The 19,855-nt window shown below is 40.4% G+C and overlaps 1 protein-coding gene across 1 annotated transcript; it reads right to left on the bottom strand.

The window, feature by feature from the left end:
- Window positions 1-261: 261 nt before the first annotated feature.
- Window positions 262-19,787, bottom strand: MPHOSPH10 (M-phase phosphoprotein 10). The gene is made up of 11 exons (XM_045795356.2): window positions 19,631-19,787; window positions 17,333-18,008; window positions 16,707-16,861; window positions 16,039-16,210; window positions 13,986-14,127; window positions 13,472-13,539; window positions 11,499-11,636; window positions 9,251-9,361; window positions 3,865-3,972; window positions 2,555-2,785; window positions 262-2,156 (listed from the first exon to the last, which is right to left on the bottom strand). Exons 1-11 carry the CDS (start codon window positions 19,717-19,719, stop codon window positions 2,007-2,009), a joined length of 2,040 nt encoding a protein of 679 aa, XP_045651312.1. The 5' UTR covers window positions 19,720-19,787; the 3' UTR covers window positions 262-2,006.
- Between the last annotated feature and the right edge of the window lie 68 nt (window positions 19,788-19,855).

Here is a 19,855-nt window from a genome sequence, read left to right as displayed (position 1 = left end):
ACAAGATGGCCTTAATCTTCTGTACTTTCTACCCAGTAATTCTACTCTAAAGGGCATTAGAGGCTAGAGCATAAGAGTAACAGTGTGTGGGAACAGGATGTTCGAAAAAGCATTACTCCTAATAGTATAAAACAAAACAAATATCTTCACAAGATAGGGTAAAAAAAATCGTGATAGATGCATAAGATATTATGTGGTAGTAAAAACAAATAGCATTATGGATGAATGAGGGAAATCAAGAGGGAAAAAGCAAGGCAGAGATGAGTATACACAGTATTTTATTTTCATAAAATCCAAGTACTGGTAAACAATGCATAGACCAGGGATGCATGTGGTCAAATATATATCAATGTAAAGGAATGAGGAACACACCACTCAGAACCATGACTTCTTTACCTCCTTACCTAGTTAAGTGAAGCGGATGAAGAGCACCAATGAGTATTGTTTTTGTGTTTTTAAAGATTTTATTCTTTTTAAGTAATCTCTACACCCAATGTGGGGCTCAAACTTAGAACCCTGAGATCGAGTCACGTGCTCCACCGACGAAGGCAGCCAGGCGCCCGTTTTGTGTTTTTAGATAAAGGATGGTTTCTCCAAAGTTATATGATGCTTCTAATTTATACAGAAAAAGTATGTAAATATTCTACCAGAATGAACACTCTTAAGTGTAAGAATTATTGTTTTGTTCAGTTATATCCCTGGTACCTACAATAATGCCTGGCACAGAGTAGGTATATAAGATGAATATAATCTTTAGAATGTACCAAATATTACATTAAAAAAAAGTCAATGAACAGATACGCCTCCCGTAGAGATGGCGGGGGGAAATGAAGATAAAAGGGATTCAAACTATGCAGACATCAAACTGTCCCTGGACCCATAAAGTGAATCATCACCTCAGGATCAAACACTCTGATCCTGATGAATGATTATGAAAGGAAGATTCAAGGCAAAGAGAACTAAGCTAGCAGTTGAATGGGGACTGGCAAACTGAATTTAAAAAGAAAGCAGGAACTCTTAGAGCCATAGAACACTCATGTCACCACTAAAATGAAATGACACTCTAAGGCTAGACAGAGACCCGGGGTTGCTCAAACTGTTAGACAAAGGTGCAATAGTGAAGAGAACTCTCCTGAATAAAACTTCCAACAAATGACAATTTAGTATTGACTGGCACTCCATCCAGCCTCGGCCAGCCTGGCTCTACCGATGTGGCCGGCTTCTGCATTAGGAAGCAGAAATGCAGAAAGCACATGCCCACGAGCTCTTCCTGCCTGCTGACTGTCCTCTGCAGATGAAAAACCTGAAGGTTTTCCTTGTTGCTTCGGAAGAAGCTGTTCTCATTTTCCACCCCTTGAGCATTTCCTTCAAAGCATAATATGAGGTCCTATCAGACAACAGGCAGTTTTCCCTGCATGGGGAGGTGAGCACCTGGTAGTCAGCGAAGATTCACCACACCGCCAGTCGACCTTTCTTGTTGGGTTCACCTTCTATCACAACTAGGTCACACCTGCCCTGTATGCATCTGACTGTGGGCAGACTCTAGGGCCTACATGAAACCTTCGTTCAGGTGGACAGGAGATCATCTCCCAAGGGAAGGATGGAAGGCACGTGCACTGTTCTGTGAAAGAGCAGTGGGAGAAGAAAATCAGGACCCCAAAGAATGAGGACCCCTGTTGCAGACAGCTGCTTGTGACAGGGATGGCTGGCTCCTGGACCCTGGTCAGCTTGCAGGCCAGGTCCTGCTCACTGACCACTGCCCGAGCTGGCCTTCACCTGCCCCAGCGAGGACACAGTGTGGGAAGGGCCTTGGAGCTTAGTCCAGCTTCACAAAGGAAGCAATTTGGGGCTTTCCAATGACAGTCTGAAGTCTGTCTTTTCAAAATGAGGAATTCTCAAATATCTGCCATCTATGCAAAGAAAAGTTGTCAAAAAATTTATTATAAAAGAGAACAATGACAGAATATAAGCTTACACATTAATATTTACATTATATTCAAAATATATTACAGCTTTAATTTATGAACAGAAATATCCTGTCTTTTCTTCTTTTTCTTTTCTGCTTTCTTTGCATCGCTGATTTGCATTTTTACTTGATCTTGTAATTTGGAAAAGAATGCTTGAGATGACTTTAAGGCTTTGTCTTTACCTTCATCCTGCAATTAAAAATAATAACACATTCATGCTATAAAATGTGCTTGTAAGTAAAAACAGCCAAATGATTACAACAGCGTACAAAAGTATAAAAATGCAGAAATTGAGAAGAAACTATGAAAAATCACACCAGTTAACACAGAGATATATGCGTTCTACGCTGCTGCAATGTTCTTGTAATTGAAGAGAGGAGGGAGCGGAAGACAACGCTGCCAGACCCCAGGTGCCGTGAGGGCCCAGAGTTTCAGGCTGTTACTCCAGCCAGGCACCAGCAGCCTCTCACCGGCAGGTGGGTGGCATCAGCAGGCTCAGACACTCAGTGGAGCAGATGTCACCCACTGCTTGCCACGCCCTTCCCCACAAGGGCCCCCTGCAGTGATTTTCTTTCCTGCATCCTTACCTTTAGTAGCGACGCTTTGCCTGTTTTGGTCAGCTGTTTTAACTTCTCTGAAGCTACGGCCTTCGTGTATTTCCCCGCTTGGTCTGGGTTGTTCTTTTCAAGCAGTTTTCTCCGCTTTTCCTTCTCTTTTAGTTTCATATGCTTCTGATATTTCTTTTTCCTTCGTTCTCGTTTCTTGTCTGTAGCTGTTTTTTCAGCAGCTGTTTTTACATCTCCAGCTTTATTTTTTTCCTATTGAAAGTAACCACCAGTATACTAGTTAATCCAACTTAACACAACTCAGGAAATGGGAGGAGCAGCAATCCCACAGTGTGGCCAATGGGCTGTACCCACCACCAAGAGCTGAGTACACAGTACCTGTCTGCACCCCACAGAGTTTTGGGAGCTCAGCTCTTTAAGACCTGGAATACGTCCTTTGACAAAGCAGACTCTTACAGCAGCAGTTCAGCTTCCAAACTACATCGCCAAAGGCAGCCTGGAGAGCTGGATTATCACACTGACAGTGCCAGAAGCAAGCCCCCTACAGCACTTAAGACTCCAGATGGGATTCAGGGACAACCTCAGTGCTAAGCTGCCGAGGACAGCCACTGGCTGGCAGGAGGGGCTCCCAGACATGGAAGGGAAACATCTATCCAGGGAGGATCAACGTCCTCTCTTTTCTCCCCAGCTGCCAGCCTATCCTGCCAGCACCGTCACCTGTAGAGGTGGCAGAGGTCCTGAAGGGGTGGGTGTGGGTGCAGCAAAGCAAGGGCAGACGGACAAAGAGCCACACTGCCAGGCCAGCCGTGAAGACGGGACCTGGCAGAAACCATCGTTCCTGTATAATGCATGAGCTTCAATGTTCATGAGCCAGGGACTGCCTCCATTTGGTTACATCCAACTTCTAATAATCCAAATGTTCTATTCTAGACACCGATTCCATTATTGGCTACATAATGGGGGAAAATGCTGATATTAAAGGACTGCTAGTATATGAGCAACATAAACCATTTATTTCAACCCAATATCACTGCTAGTATTCAAATTGGATTGTAACAAGATACAGACATCACATATTTATAAGAAGATTTTATAAAGTAATTCTTATACCTGTACCTCATAATATCTGATTATAGAAGACTGATGTTTGAATACTATGTAATATTATTAGTTTGATTATACTTAGAAACTGCTGATACATTAGAATAAAAGCTACAAACTCCAGGATAATGACACTGAGTAGAGATCTAGCTATAAACAACTAATTTATTTAAAAAAAAAAAACCCACAAAAACAAAAAAACCCTATATGTTTCAACACTGGTTTCTTACCTTGACTTCCTCCGGGGCCAGCAGAGCTGCGTCACTCACGCTCACTGGGGCTACCTCCTCCATGGTTATGGCTGGCAGATTTGACACAACTTTAATCTCTGGAACAGGCTAGAAAAGAGACAATATGTTGAAGAGGAAGTCAGAAATAGTCCTAACAAAATATTTATATTTTGAACCTATTAGTTTTTCTTAATATCCTTTAAAATTGACTCTACTATTATTATTTTTATGTAGCGGTTCATCACTTACATACAACACGGGTGATTATCACAAGTGCCCTCCTTAATCCCCATCACCCATTTAGCCCATCCCCTACCCACCTCCCCTCTAGCAACCCTCAGTTTGTTCTCTATTGTTAAGGTGTAAACCTATTAATTTAAAGCATAATACATAAAATACTTTATGGAGGGGTGCCTGGGTGGTTCAGTCGGTTCAAAGTCTGACTTGGTGAAAAGTCTGACTCAGTTTTGGCTCAGGTCATGATCGCATGAGTCATGAGATTAAGCGCCACACAGGGCTCAGTGCTCTGTGTGGAGTCCACTTGTAGATTCTCTCTCTGCCCCTCCCCCCACTCACTTACTCTATCTCATATAAATAAATTAATCTTAAAAAAAAAAAGGTCTCCTAGGTCTTAAAAAAATAAAATATTTTATGGAGATTATTTAAAATGTGCGACAGTTGATGGCAAAAATCTTAAGCTACCTGGAATGATGGCAGTGTAGGTGGGCAGCATGGGCTGCCTGAGCAATCTTTTGATACCTGAGTACTTTGGGGTCTTCTCTGTCTCACTGATGAACCAAAAACACTTTTTTCTACACTTTTGCAGGACATTTCTGCCATATTCAAACACCACTTCTTTCACCTATTACACAAACTATTCTCATCTGCCACGGATGTGGACATTTTCCAACAATCCTATTTAATGTTAAATAAAATCCATTGATTTTTGTGAATATTATCCTGTCTTTGGTTATAAAAAAAAAGACCAGCTATAAGAAATATATAGAAAAAGATGCAAGGAAAAATGCTTATTAGAACAAGAGTCAAAATAGTCTACTTGATAAATTTTCTCATCTTCCAGCTACTGAAAACATAGCTTTATAAACAACTGTGAGATAATACAGAACTGCTTTGGAAAACTAAAACAGTACTGAAATAAATCAAACCTATTAGCTATAAAAAGGAGAAATGTTATGTAATGTTATAAAATGTAATGTTAATTGAAGAGCTTCTTTTGGGAAAGAAATGCCCAGGAAAGAGAGAAATGAAAACAAGCTTCATACTGTCCATGATAATAGCAGGGCACTAGTGATTATTTACCCAACACTTACACTAATGCTCTTTACATCTAATTCTTGTACATCTCTAAGGAGCACCAGGGGACAGGGACTGTGTCACTAGAGTGGAGTAAAAGATAGAAGTGGGGGACACAGCAGGTGCCCTGGAGAGAACATAGGACTGAGGGGAGAGGGGCTCTACTGCAGACAGCATCACTGATTCCTTCACACATCCCTTTTCTTACCGCAGTCCTGGCCATATGCCAATCAACTAGCAGATGTGTGCCCCAGGAAATTTCAGAGAGAACAAAAATAAGTCATACACACAACAGGATCCTGGATTCTAACAGAAAAAAATGTCAGACTGCGAAAGAAATAATTTCTTCCATTGGACCACTGATCACTTATTTATTAGGAACATCATGTTCCATTGTACAATTTAAAGAGAAATACAAAGAAAATGGGAGATAGCCCAGAAAACAACAACAAAAACAACAACAAAATGATGACTGGTCAACAGGGTTTATGGAGATCGTGAAATATGGAACTGAAGATGAAAAAAGTTCATATTAAGGGGAACCTGCACCAAAAATTCTACATTTCTGAAGAGTAATAAGAAAGGCTTTCAAACTGGGGCATGTAGGCCCAAATATATTCCCTCCTTCTTCAATTCCCAAGGTTCCAAGGAAGGTCTGAGTACTTCCCCATTGTCAGGCTCCGTGTTAGTGTGGTGGACATAACAGGGAAACGGCAGTGAACAAAACACACTTGAGGTGGTTTGGAAACAAGTAGAGAACGATCAGTAATTGACCAATTGCAATCATAGTGCTATGACGGAAATGAATGCAGGAAAGAGGGACATGGCATTCAGCCTGACACCCCAGAGGTAGGAAGGAGCCAGCCATGGAAAGAAGGAAGTGCGGCCTAACAGGCGGAGAGCCCAGCAGGAAGGTATGAGGAAGGGGGCACTCTGCCCACTGAAGGCACAGCAAAGAGACCAATGTCGCTGGGGGGAGAGAGGAAGCCAGATCATGTGGGGCCTTGTAAGGCACAGGAAGAGATCATGTTCTTCACATCAGTGACTTTTTCACAGTAAGACCTGCTGGCCAAGAGGGGTTGAGAATTCCTCTCTTTTCTTCATCCATTACACAGCCCACACTAGGCACTTTGGTAACTAAAGATGGCTCCTGCCTCCAAAAACTTACTGTCATATAAATTACATGTGATTAACCAAAACCAAAAAAAAAAGCAGGTGATAAATGCTGATTGTCTGAGAAGACAAGATACTCACACAGGACAAAACACCTAACCATCAAAGAATCAGAAAGATTTTGGTGATTACCTCTTCTGTATAGACGAAAGGTGAAGCAATTTCCCTAATTCACAAAGCTAGTTAGGGGCAGAATCAAATTCAGGTTTCTGACTTCTAGACTAGTCCCTGAGATTCATGACACCTCATTTCTAGAAAACACAAGGGACACAAAGGGGCAATAGGTGAGCAAGTACCAAAAGGATGGCACAGCATGTTTTATGGGTTCACAGGGGACAGTGAGAAGGAAAGGAATCTCTAAAAAGTACAGAGGCATACTGGGCCAAGCGTGGTGGGAGTCAGACAGACAGACAGGGAGGTCACTGGAGGTCTGGGCCTGGTGCAGGAGTGTGATGCAACAGGAGAACATGGACCTACAGTTATATCCAACCCGCCCAATCTCCTAAGCCTTGGTTTCCTCATCTGCAAAACAGAAAGAGTAATACCTGCCTCAGTGTTTTGTGGCTGAAGAGTTAATGAGCAGGCCACTACCATCATCAAGATGGCAACACTGGTCAATCCCAACTTTAGTCCTCCTCATAAGACAAACTAACTAGCAACTATTCATAGATGAGATAGTACTGGGAAAATCCCAGAACCCAAGGTAAGGCTGAAGCAACCCTCCGGACCACAGAGACTTAAGAAGGACCACATTAGAAGGGTAGAAGAGGTTACACTCTCACCATATCATCCCTCTCCCAGGCCAGCACAGCGCCCCATTGACAGAGACCTGGCCTATGGTTTCTCCAGTGGAAGAGAGCCCAAGGTAGCCTTCCAGCTCCCCAGCACTGCAGGATGCTTCTGGGCAGACCCAATCACACCTGTGTCATGGGGATCATGGAGGGAATCTGTGGGGCTTGACCACTGAGGATCATATTGGGATGAAGAACAAGGGCAGGGCTTCTAGCAACCAGTGCTTGGATCTTGGCAGACCATGTGCCTCCTCACAGGAGTGCCCAAGTAAGAGATCCCAGCCAGCAGCCTTGCCCATCTGCAGAGCCAAGCTAGTGCCCCTGTCTGGCTCAAAGAGATATCTGCACCCCCATGATCACTGCAGCATTATTTACAATAGCCAAGTCATGGAAACGACAGAAGTGTCCATCAACAGATGAAAGAATAAAGATAATATGGTGCATATATAAATACACACAAACACATACGCACACACAAACACACGTACACACACACACACTGGAATACCATTTACCATAAAAAGAAGGAAATCCAGCCATTTGTGACAATACTGATGGACCCTGAGACATTATGCTAAGTGAGGTAAGTCAAACAGAGAAAGACAAATACTGTGTGATCTTGTTAGGCAGGAAATTAGGCATGAGCAACAGGAGGATAGACTTTAGATGTCCTGCCAGAGAGCGCCGCCCAGGGACCACCACATTCTACCCATCTAGCAGTAGGTTTGGGGTTGCAACATTCCAGCAGAGTAAGAGTTGGGTTTGTTGTGCTTATTGCACTAATGCAGAAAGCAGCTATTTGTCCCTACTTGACCTATGTCTCTAGAATAGAAATGTTGCAGTTGCCCACTCTTGCAGGCACTTAGAATACATCTTGGGAAAGGACATGAATAGGTGGCTAATTATTATATAATCCAGACCTGTCACTCAACTGTTGCCACCCTAGGACACTCAGAAAAGAAAAAAAATGACATAAGCCCACACCCCAGAGTTTCTTGGCCCTTTGTCTCTCTTGACTGGCCCGCTCCTCCCTTGGAGTGTACTTTAATAAAATTTTCTGTGCTTTAAAACAGCAGGGTGACTACAGTTAACAGTATTGTATTGTATATTTCAAAGTTGCTAAGAAAGTAGATCTTAAAAGCTCTCATCATAAAAAGAAAACTCCAACTATATGGGGTGATGAATATTAACTAAACTTACTGTGGTAATCATTCCCCAATACACAGAGGCAGGTATGCCATGCCTTTCAAAAGTTAATGCTAGGCCACTTTGCTTTTACAAAAGACCTACATTACTATGTGTTTTTGCTAACTGACAGAAATCTGAAAATCTTACAAAATCACTTTCATAAAAAAAGTGAAGGCAAACATAGCATTCAGCATCTGTTCTGTAGCAAGTGGCCCTGCCCAGCCTTCCTCAGGAACTATACTTGGTATCTCAGCATCAAGCCACCAGAGCTTTAAATGGTGTCTGCAAGCATCTGTGCTTTATCTCAATTTACTTGTGCATCCATTACGAGATGGTCCTAAAGTATAAGGAAAGCCTAGGACAGGTTATTTTTGGGGTCTGAAAAAGCTCAAAAAATTTTCCATTTAATTAATGGTAATTGCTTCTTTGCTTTACCCCATTTAGGATTCTGAAAGGTTTTATAAGAATAGTTTGCTTTCTGATGGTGGGGGAACCCATATATCAAACCACTATTGTACATCTTCAACTTACACAGTGTTAAATGTCAATTATGTCCTAATAAAACTGGGGAAAAGGGGTTAATATACATAAAGGACTTAATATGGGAAATAGCAGGTATTCAGAAAATATCAGGTACAGACATCACAGGTCTCCGGACCAACCACAGGATGAAAATACAACTGAAGGCTGAATAACAAGAAAGAGTGAGAAATGAAGAGAACCCGTGGCTAAGACTTTAGGTCTGGCAAGGGCCCATTCGGAGATCAGGTTGGATCAGCAGAGGAAGCCAGAACTGTCTAGGACTAGAAATTCCTACAGGTCTGTATCCTAAAACCAAACAAAGAGCTAGCCTCACAGAATCTCAGAGGAATTAAGGTCACATCTGCTCTGACTACACACAGATTTGTTAACACACTTACTGGTTTAGGGATGAAGTGAAAGTTTGAGAGGGCATCCAATTTTAAGAAGAGGGAATCCATCATCTTCTGAATTTCTTTGTGTTCTGGATTTTCTTCTTCTGCTGTTTTTTGCTTAGGAAATAAGTTCAACAACATCAGATTGAGCAGCTTAGTACACATCACAGGACAAAACACAAGGGTCAATAGGGTATGCCCCCATTTCTCATCAAGGCTTCAGCTTCAAAGACACATTACAAGGCAGAATCAAAGTCATCAAGATCATAACGGTGCCAGCAGCAGCCAAAGCAGCAACGTGGCGTGCACCTTAGGAGCTGCAGCAACCCCCCTCTCTATGATTCAGAACTTACAATTTAATTCCCTTGGTGTTTACTTCTGTCAAGAACTAAGCCACTCCCACTCGGATGGCTCTCATTAAAAGAAAGGGGAGCTGGGTAACAAGGGTTGGATGTTGAGGAACTGGAACAGCGCGCTGTGCACTGTTGGTGACGATGTAAAGGGTGCAGTCACAATGGAAATGAATGAGGCAGCTCCTCAAAAAGTTAAACAGAGAACTGCCATATGACCCAGCAATTCCATCCTTAGGTAAATACCCAGGAGAATGGAAAAAGAGGTTCCCAAACAAATATATGTAAACACCTGTTCAGAGTAGCACTATTCCCAACAGCCAAAAGGTAGAAACAACCCAAATGCTCACAATCCCCTCTTCCCTCTGCCCATAACGTTTATTCTAAAAGGCTAAGAATTTTTTTTATTAAAACATAACAAAACACAACAAAACAAAACACACCAGAATGGGGAAGCGACCGGCTCTTTGCCTCCACGACCATGATGCCATCGGGGTCTGTTTCCAATGTCTGTCATCAGTGCCCACTTTTGGCCACATCTAAGCATTTGCCACTCCTTCTTTATCTTAACTCATTTTTTTATCCTGAACATGTTTGCCTCATCCCAGATAGTAATGGCTGTGAAATCGTACATATAAAACTAAAGTTCATTCATGTGCTATGTACCATCACCTTGCTTATTACCTCCAGGATGGATACCAAACTTCAGAAAATACTCATCAACATCCCCAGACGAACTCTTAATGGAATGGGTCTAGAATTAGCCTAAATTAAGTCCATACTCAAAAACTTGTGAACTGGCTGCTGAATTCTGAGACATAAATGAAACTAGTATTTACAGAGCTCGTACAGCTCTCGCATTACATATTTAATTTTTAACTCTCATGGTTACAAAATGTTTTCTGTGTTTACTGAATCTTCTAAGTAGCCAAGCTATGTTCAATAACATGTTCCTTCAACTACCACTTTGGGTTGCAAAGCAGCCAGGAAGACTTAATTCAAATCTTTCCAAATCTTCAACTTAGCAGTGGCATCAAGGGCACTGATTGCTATTGCTGCTAAAGTGACATTAATTAATCAAATCTGGCAGGAATCCTAAATGGCTTTTGCAAATAAAAACGCCATCTCATCCCCAAGCACATACTGACCACATTCTCAATAAATCAAGTGTGAAGGAATAATTCAATCACTATATTGGTAATACAGTATTATTGGAAATACGACTTTGTCCTACTTAACCAGGTATTTTTTTTTAAGAATCTAAGTGAAAAGAAACAAGAATCAGGGGCGCCTGGGTGGCACAGCGGTTAAGCGTCTGCTTTCGGCTCAGGGCGTGATCCCGGCATTAGGGGATCGAGCCCCACATCAGGCTCCTCTGCTGTGAGCCTGCTTCTTCCTCTCCCACTCCCCCTGCTTGTGTTCCCTCTCTCACTGGCTGTCTCTATCTCTGTCAAATAAATAAATAAAATCTTTAAAAAAAAAAAAAGAAAAAAAGAAACAAGAATCAAGAATCAAAAACCAAATAACCCACCAGACCAAAAATCTGAATGAATTTCACAGATAATGTTCTATCGATAACTTCTAAAGTATGAATGAGAACTGATTTTAAAATTGTAGGACTACTATAATAGTTGCTGGAAAGTTAATTAGCTGTGGAACGATCAGACGACCAATGAATAATTGCAAAACAAGCTCTCCTACCCCCTCGCATTCAGTGGCAATATTATAATCCCTCTACTCCTACCATACTGTTTCACATTTAAATGAGGTGAACCAAGAGCTCAAGATTTATTTCATGAATTTCAGCCATCGGGGTGGAACCAGCAGAGCTGAATATCTACTTCTCTCTCTCTCTCTCTCTTTTTTTTTTAATAACGATGGCTTTGCCTTCTGGGCTTCCTTACCTGGTTGAGTTTGATGTACTCCTGCTCATAAATTTCAGCAAGGCTCAATTTGCTCTTCTCATGGTCTAATGTTAAACGTTTTTTATATTCATATGCATCCTCTTTAGGTCTTTCTTTACGTACTACATCATCCCAAGCCTGCAATATCAAAGTTGGAAGGAACATAAATCTATCATTTCATTCCAGGCTCACTTAAGACTCTTTCCCTGGAATATTTATGGCCAGTCCAGAGTAAGCAAATGATAGCAAAATTAATTTCAACCTGCAAAATGACTATTCAAGTCACAAAAAATAAGTATTATGAAAAGCAAAGACAGCATTACTTAAGTTTCCTTTTTTTGTTTTAAATGCATCTTTCTCCTGGTTACGAACTTTAATTCCCCATTTCCTTATCATGGTTTGTTTAAAAGTCAACACTTAAGAGTTTGTCCTGTTGCATTTCAAATTTAAGGACAGTCTACATATAGTACCTACCCTTCAAACTCTTCCTATTTTGAGGAAACATTATACACATTTTAAAGCCATCCCTTATTGTACATGTCATATGTCCAGTCTTATTCTAAGTTTACAAAGTAAGATCAATTCTTTTTTTTTTTTTTTTATGTGACTGATATTATTGAACACCGGTGTAGCAGACTGTGTAGATGCCCTGCTTCATATCCCCTGGCCCATCCCTGAGTTCACCTGTAGCTGCAAGGAGAACTATTCCCATGTTTGTAGATGCTGACAGCTTCCCATTTCAAGCTAGGACTCTGCTTCTTATCCTATGGGTTTTCTGGAAGGCTAGGGGATCTTGCCTACCTGTGCTCAAGAGAGCTCTGAGGTGTCTAGGACTTAACACCTCCAGAGGCAGCTCTCAACCAGTTAAGGACTGAGTTTAGTGGATAAATATTCCAGCAGACCCATCCCTGGTGGGGTAAACCTGAGACATATTCTACATAAATCTTCAGGGGTCCCCCGCAGGTGCATTCCCAGTTGCCCATTGTGACAGTTAATTTCATGTGTCAATTTGACTGAGCGAAGGAATGCCCAGATAGATGGTAAAATATTATATCTGAGTATGTCTGTGTGGGTGTCTCTGGAAGAGATCAGTATCTGAATTAGGAGACTGAGTAAAGATGCCTTCACCAGTGCGGGTAGACATTATCCAACCCACTGAGGGCCCAAACCGAACAAAAAGTGGGAGGAAGGGTGATTCTGCTCTCTGATTGAGCTGGGACATCCATCTTCTCCCGCCCCTGGACATCAGTGCCTCTAGTTTTCCGACCTTTGGACTTGGATTGGAACTTGTATCACCAGCTCCCTGGTTCTCAGGTCTTGGGACACAGCATTCCTGGTTTTCTGCTTGCAGACAGCAAACCATGGGGTTTCTCAAACCTCCATCATCACATGCATCCTTTCCTTCCCCATTTGGGGTTATTTTTCAGTATCCAATTTTAATGTATCAATTGTGTTTTTGATTATCTTTCTATACTTTTTAAGTGGTTGCTCTAGGGATCTAAGATCAATTCTTAAACAAAAACTTTGCTAGGTTTTTAACATTTGAAAAAAACCCTTTATCTGTCCCAGCAGATACTGTGCCTAAATGAAGGGTCCCAAGTATGACCACATCAGGTCAGAACTAGTCCTCATACCTGTCACCCTCCACCAGCTTCACCAGGCACCACCAGACAGGTGAACAAGGGGCAAGGAAGATCGGCAGTGGCTCTGGCTACCCGTTCTCCTCAGGCACAACTGCCCTTCTTTCCAGAGCACTAGTGAAAGGCAGAGTCTCACACAACAAAAGCAATAGAAGATGAGGATAGTGTAGACTTAGTAGTAGACTTCAGGGTAGATTTAGGGCTTTAAATGAAAAACTGATACAAACAAAATTTCTATGAAAACAAAGAAGAGTGATGGTCCCAAAACAGTCTCATATTATTTCTAAAAATTCCAGTGAATTTTAAATTAAGTTAAATTTCATTCTTACTGACCTGATCTCTTATCCTCTGCTTAATGATATCTTCCAGTTGAAGGGTGGTTTCCTCTGTAATCACAGGTGCTAAAGAAAATATAACATGTACTCATTAGGTAGATATAAACTAGACCAGTCCCTGTAGGCGCTAATTAGCATAGCAGTAACTCCTGGGTGAATTAATAGTACTGTGGCTATGTAAGAAAATGTCCTATTTCTTAGAAGATAGATGTAAAAGTACTTAGGAGTGAAGTGTCATGTTATTGGTAAGTGATTCAGGGGAAGAAAGTACACACACTCGATCACATACATACACAATGCAGGGAAAGCAAATATGCCAAAATGTTAACCTGTGAATCCAGCTGAACGGCATCTCTATGTTTGCTGTACTATTTTTTCAACTTTTCTGTACACTTATAAGTTTTTAAAATAAAAAGTTGGGAGGAAATAAATAAAACTACTTCTCTATGAATTAGAACCATAGAAAAAGCATAGAAACACACAACTTGCAGGAGCCCAGCAGGCTCACGTACCCATGCGGACTGCGTGGTCAAAGTGCAGAGTCTCCTCTAGGAGGCTGTTCTCTGGGCGCTTTTGAGCTGTCACTTCCCCTTGAAGCTGCCAAGGTTTTTTTTCCAACAACTCTTTTTCTAAAGATGCAATTTTTTCATTCATCTAAGAAAGAGACAAAAATTACACATTTAGGAAACAAAATCAGGTTTATAGCTAAATAAAAGCAACTAACATCTTTACAAGCACAAAAACAAGAAACGCATTATTCCTCAATACATTTGTTTGGTTCTTGCCACTGTTTTATTACTAAGCCAACAGTGACCTCCTATTGCTGACACCTGAAGTGGGTGAGGAGCTGCAGATGACCCTCCTCTTTCCCTCCCTGATTTGAAACGCCATGTTTATAATAGACTGAATTCCGCCAGCAGAATCTGGGTAGATTTCTGGGCTCTATTCTAGTCTAATGGTCTATCTATTCAGAAGCCACTATCAATTTTAATTATTAGAGCACCGCAAGATTCATTAGAACATTAGTAACTGAAGGAGCCTCTTTTCACCCCACACTCCCAAATCCAAATTATCTCTAACTACTAAAAGACATCTACAGTGACTTTATAGTGTACGGAATGCCAGCCTCCTCAGCCCCTTTACTAAATTCTCATATTTTTCCTAACAGCTTTCAATTCATCTACTTAGGTTTTTCCAGTACCCTTTGCAAATATTAACGCTCACTTCAGTTTTTCCTACCTCTTATCCTTCTCTTTTGTAGTTGCACCAACACTTCTACAAGGATGTTGAATAACAGTGATAATGGTAATTGTGGACATTTTGTCTTATTCTTTATTTTAGAGGGATATTTCTAGAATTTCACCACTGAGCAGGACAGCACCTTTTGGCTAGATGGGTTTGTATTTCACTACAAGTGAAAATTAGGAAGGGATATTGAATTTCATCAAATGTCTTGTTGACATATAAGAAAAGAACCATATGGTTTTCTCCTTATTCTGTTATTCTGTTACGACCAAGAATTACATTAAGAGATTTTCTAATCCTGAATCAAGAAAATGAGGCCCATTTGGTTGTGGTGTTGTTAGTCTTCCGCTGTGTTATTTTAGATATTTACGTCACTGTTCATAAAAGGAACTGGGTGTGAGTGTTTTAATGTCAGGTTTGGGTATCATGTTATAAGAAAAAAAGTTTGGAAGCTTTACTCTTTATATGTGGGAATTGATCAAACAACGTTCCATTATGTATTTCTTCAAAGTTTGATATAATTCTCAAGTAAAAAACCTGCTTTTCTTTCTTTCTTTTTTTTTTTTTTTTTGAGAAGACACAGGGAGGTTGGGCACTAACTCAATGCAATTTCACATTTTCTTTCCCAATGCTTCCCCACTCCCTCCTTTAAATCTTCTCTCTCTTCTGGGAACAATCTGACAATCTTGGATTTAATTCAGATTCTCTTTTTCTAATAATTCTTTTGATATCCTTGATATATTTGATTATTTGCCTGTTCTCAGTTCTAATTGTGTGATGTAATTTTAATGTGGTTAAATGGTAAAGACAAATAACTGGAGCCAGGCTTATCTATTACTTGCAAATAACACTTCCATTTGTCTGAAATCATAAGGAAATAATTTTTATCAACTTTGGAAGATGTGTTTGAGATGGTATTAATTAACATTCAGACAATGTGGAGATATCTACAGAATATCTCAAAGAAGCAGTATCCTTATAAGCAGCTGAAACAGCTACAAAGAGAAGTTCACAAGACAGCTAATTAAAAAAACAACAACAACCCATTAGTATAAAGAAACCAAGGACAGAGGAAAAAAACAGGTTTTTACATAAATCGAAAGTGGCAGGTTGGGAAATCAGCACTGAATTTTGCAAGTTAGCTACCTTCCACATGGGCATCTCTATACAGTGTCTGGCAGAGAGTAGCAGCAAGATTTTTGTTTTGTTTTTTAAAGGATAATTAAGCATTCCACCAAGAACAACAGAGTAGATTAGTTATCTGTGAGTTCCACAGTCCTGGGAAACATATAAAAAATTCCTTAAATTCCCAATTCTTACCTTTTCCTGTCTCTTTTCAAAAGAGGATTTAACTTCATCAGAATTTTTCTGTACACTTAAGATATTTGTATCCTCACATTCCTCATCATATGGCAAAGCAAAGGTTACTCTTTTCGAGGTTTCTTTACGTTGTTTACTGTCTTCACTTTCTTCAAGGTCATTATCTTCATCACTATAATACCAAAACACTTATGAAAGGATAATACACTATTTTTCATTAGGAAAACAAAACCAATTCTCTAGTAATTGAAGATATTTTGTGTACCTAACACAAATGGTCAGAATTCCAAAGTCATTCAGTTATTAAGGAACAGATGGTAATATTTAGGGGAAATAGAACAAAAAAGTGTGCAACATATAAAAAATAAATTATTCCTCAATCTATAATACAAATGTATCTCACAATAATAACAGTAAGGTACTTTTATTGGCACAAAAAAGCAAATAAAAGCTCCTTGTAATAAAGGTTTGATTGCCACTGCCAGTGATATTTATCTTCATTAGATGATCTCTAAAGCCCCTTTAAACTCAGAGACTTTCTTCTGGCTACCTTGAGACTATCTGATCTTAGAGAATGTAACTTCTTAGAACAAACATTTGACGACTATGAGTACACACATATAACTGGATGGTTCTAGCTCACCAAGTAAAGGATTCAAAATACTCACGTTTCAGAAACGCTCTCTTCTCCTTCTTCATCAGCAATTTCTTCCTCTTCTTCATTTGAACCCAGTCCATCGTCAAGAACACCTCCTGGGTCTTCATCACTTTCAACTGGATCAAAGAAGTCTTTGTATTTCAGGTTTCTGGAACTTTTACCTGACTAAAGTAAAAACACTTTTCAAACTTTCAATTAAGAACAGAAGAACACATTAAATCATGCATATATGTGTATGCATATTACATACGTGGAAAGAACTACTAGACTATATAACAAACTGGAAGGAAGGATAGATTCATTTATAACTGATAAGACACAGCACAATATTCCTAATTCTAATTACTTCCAAAATATCCCTGCCTAAAGATACAAATGCTTTCCTCTTCCTATTATTATTTTTAGTGTTTAGTGAGAATATGTTGAGGAAAATTCTGACTACTTCTAACAAGTATTCTGTAATAAGGAAATAAGGGCTTTGGTTTAATTTTTCTAGTCCATTGTTTTCAACTGATCTAAATATTTCATTTACGCCTGGTGAGTTTTGAGGTATTTTAAACCTCTTCTCAAGAAATAGAACAAAATCTAATTTAAGGAGGTAGAAAGTCCTCTTTCTCTCTTCCCCCAAAACCTTACTTTAGGTTTTTGACTTCTAAGCAGTTCTCCCTCATCTTCATCAGAATTAACATCTTCAAAAAAATCAATGTCTTCCTCTTCCTCGTGATCTTTTTGTTCCTCTTCCTTTTCCATGTTTTCTAAAAAGGTCTCCATTTCAGATAATTTGAAAAATTTATCATCTACTATGGACTTCTCTCTTGGTTTCCTAGGCACTTTGTCTTGCACCTTGCTCTGTTGCTCCAATTTGCTGATATCAAAATCAAGATCGGAATCCTCATCACTGAAAACTGGACTTTTCCTCAGATCAACTTTGCTCAAGTTTTTAGCTCTCTCATCCACTTTAGGATCATCACCACTCAGGTCAGCCACTTCCTCCTCCTCTAGATCTTGTTTGAGGGCCTCCTGACCATCGGACTCCACCTCTGAGCCATGCTCTTCACACTCCTGCTCTTCGTTCTCTGGAAGAAGACTGATATCTTCATCTTTAATGGTTTTACTAACTGCATTCTGGAAGTACTGTAAAATTGGTTCATTTTGCAATTCGAGTTGCTGCCAAATCTGCTCATCATCAAAATTGTCTATCACCAGTTTTTTTAATGGACTTCCATGGATCCTGTCATTCTCTAATATTTTATTAAAATCATAAAGTACTTTTGTTAACGAAGTGAAGTTTGATGCCAATTCATCTTGAATCCTATTAAGGGAGCACAGGGAGGAAGTTTAAAGAGATTTATAATTACAGGCAATAATTTCACAGCACTGTGAATTAAAAGGAAAAAGAAGCCCAACTCTTGTGCAAAATCAAATTTGAATGAAATATCCAATTTTAAGCATAGATTCTGGCCCATAAGAGTGTATTATCTTGCTGAGGAGCCACATTAATACATAACTAAGTCTGTGAATCTGCTATATGGATTTTAGGCAGTGAAACTATTACACACCTCTTTACCTAAAGATATATAGTGAATCTTAGCCTTAAATGCTCCTATAATAAACGCTATATTATATGCCACTCCATTCAGTCAATGGTTAACATATGTTTAGCAAGAGTACTCAGAGAATACCTCTGAAGATGTGACATCTGAAATGAGACCTGTATACAAGACAGTCTTACAAAGATCTGGAAACACATATTCCAAGCAGAAAAAAACAGTGAGAACAAATTTCCCAAGATGGGAATGAGCTTGATGAGTTTGAGGAATACCAGCATGGTTAGGGTGTGGTGAAGGAGGTAGAAGGCCAGGGAGGTAGATGGGAGCTGAATCATGCAGGGCTAAGAGGTAAGAGTTTGCTGTTTTAAGTGTAAAGACAAGCCATCAGAAGACTGTGAGCAAAGGAGCAAAATGATATAATTTACACTTTGGAAAGATGGCCAATGGAGGACAAGGACCGAAAGTACAGTGATTAGGCTGACACAGTCATCCAGGCAAAAGATGATAAACAACTGTGCAAGGGTTAGAGCAGCAAATACTGTGAAAAGCAGTCAAATTTAGAATATAGTTTGAAGAGAGAACTGACAGAATTTGCTGATGAATTAGCGGCAGGAATGAGAAAAAGTAAGATATGAAGGAAGCAGCTTAGTTATGTCTGAGTGACTGAAAAAACAGATGCCATTTACTGAGATAGGGAAGGCAGATGGTGGGAGCATGTGGAAAAGATTTCCGGGAGGGCAGAGTATAACAGAGTAAACAGAAACAACAGTTCATTTTGGACATAAGAAATCTGAGATTATGAGAGAGTATATGGCTGTAGCTGCTGTGCACCTGACGCTCAAGGCAAAGGTCGGGTGTGAAACACAAATCTGAGAGCCACACTTTCATAGATCATACTTTAAGTCCTTCAACAAAATACAAAGAGCTTGTGTTGGGAAGAGAGATTAAAGACAATCTAATTCTCAAGAAGCTCATCGTTGGGGGGAGTAGACAGACAAACAACAAATCTAATACTTTCAATAAAGTATGATAAGTAAGTTAAGCACTGGGTGGTTTGGAAGCATGATGGATAAAGAGCAACCAACCTAGTGCGCGCGCATCTGTATATGCAGAGTAGGGGGGCGCTTAAGACTCAATGGAAGCCTCTGGGCGTTAATAAGTTGAGCTTAGTTTGGTTAGCACACGACTGGGAGATCTAGACTGTACAGCATTTAACAATTTAAAATTTTTTGATAGGCTAGGGGAGCGTAAACTATTTGAAATCTGGGGGAAACAGATGTACGCTTCCCTTTACCTTCCCCCCACTCCAGAATCTGCTGGGGGCCGCAATCAGCGCCCACGTGAGACCTGGGCCGCACCCCGAACCCAGGCCGTGTTCACTTACGTGAGAAAGCACTCTGGCTGGCCGGTGGCTTTATCAACCTCCTTCAGACACCGCTCCAGGGTCCGTCGACGCCAGACCCGTGGGGCCATTACTGTCTGCAACCCGGGACACAGCGCCGCATGCACAGGAAAAGGGTCGCCCGGAAACCGCACCACAAAGACGCGCCACGCGCAGCCTGGACCCTGGAGGCGAAGGTTCCGCGGAATACAGGTTCCGGACCCACCC

This window comes from Ursus americanus, chromosome 28, assembly GCF_024610735.1.
Source record: "Ursus americanus isolate L20-20 chromosome 28, mUrsAme1.1.p, whole genome shotgun sequence".
Classification (NCBI taxonomy): Eukaryota; Metazoa; Chordata; class Mammalia; order Carnivora; family Ursidae; genus Ursus; species Ursus americanus.
The sequence above is the reverse complement of the archived record's forward strand: the minus strand, read 5'-3'. Positions and strand labels throughout refer to the sequence as shown.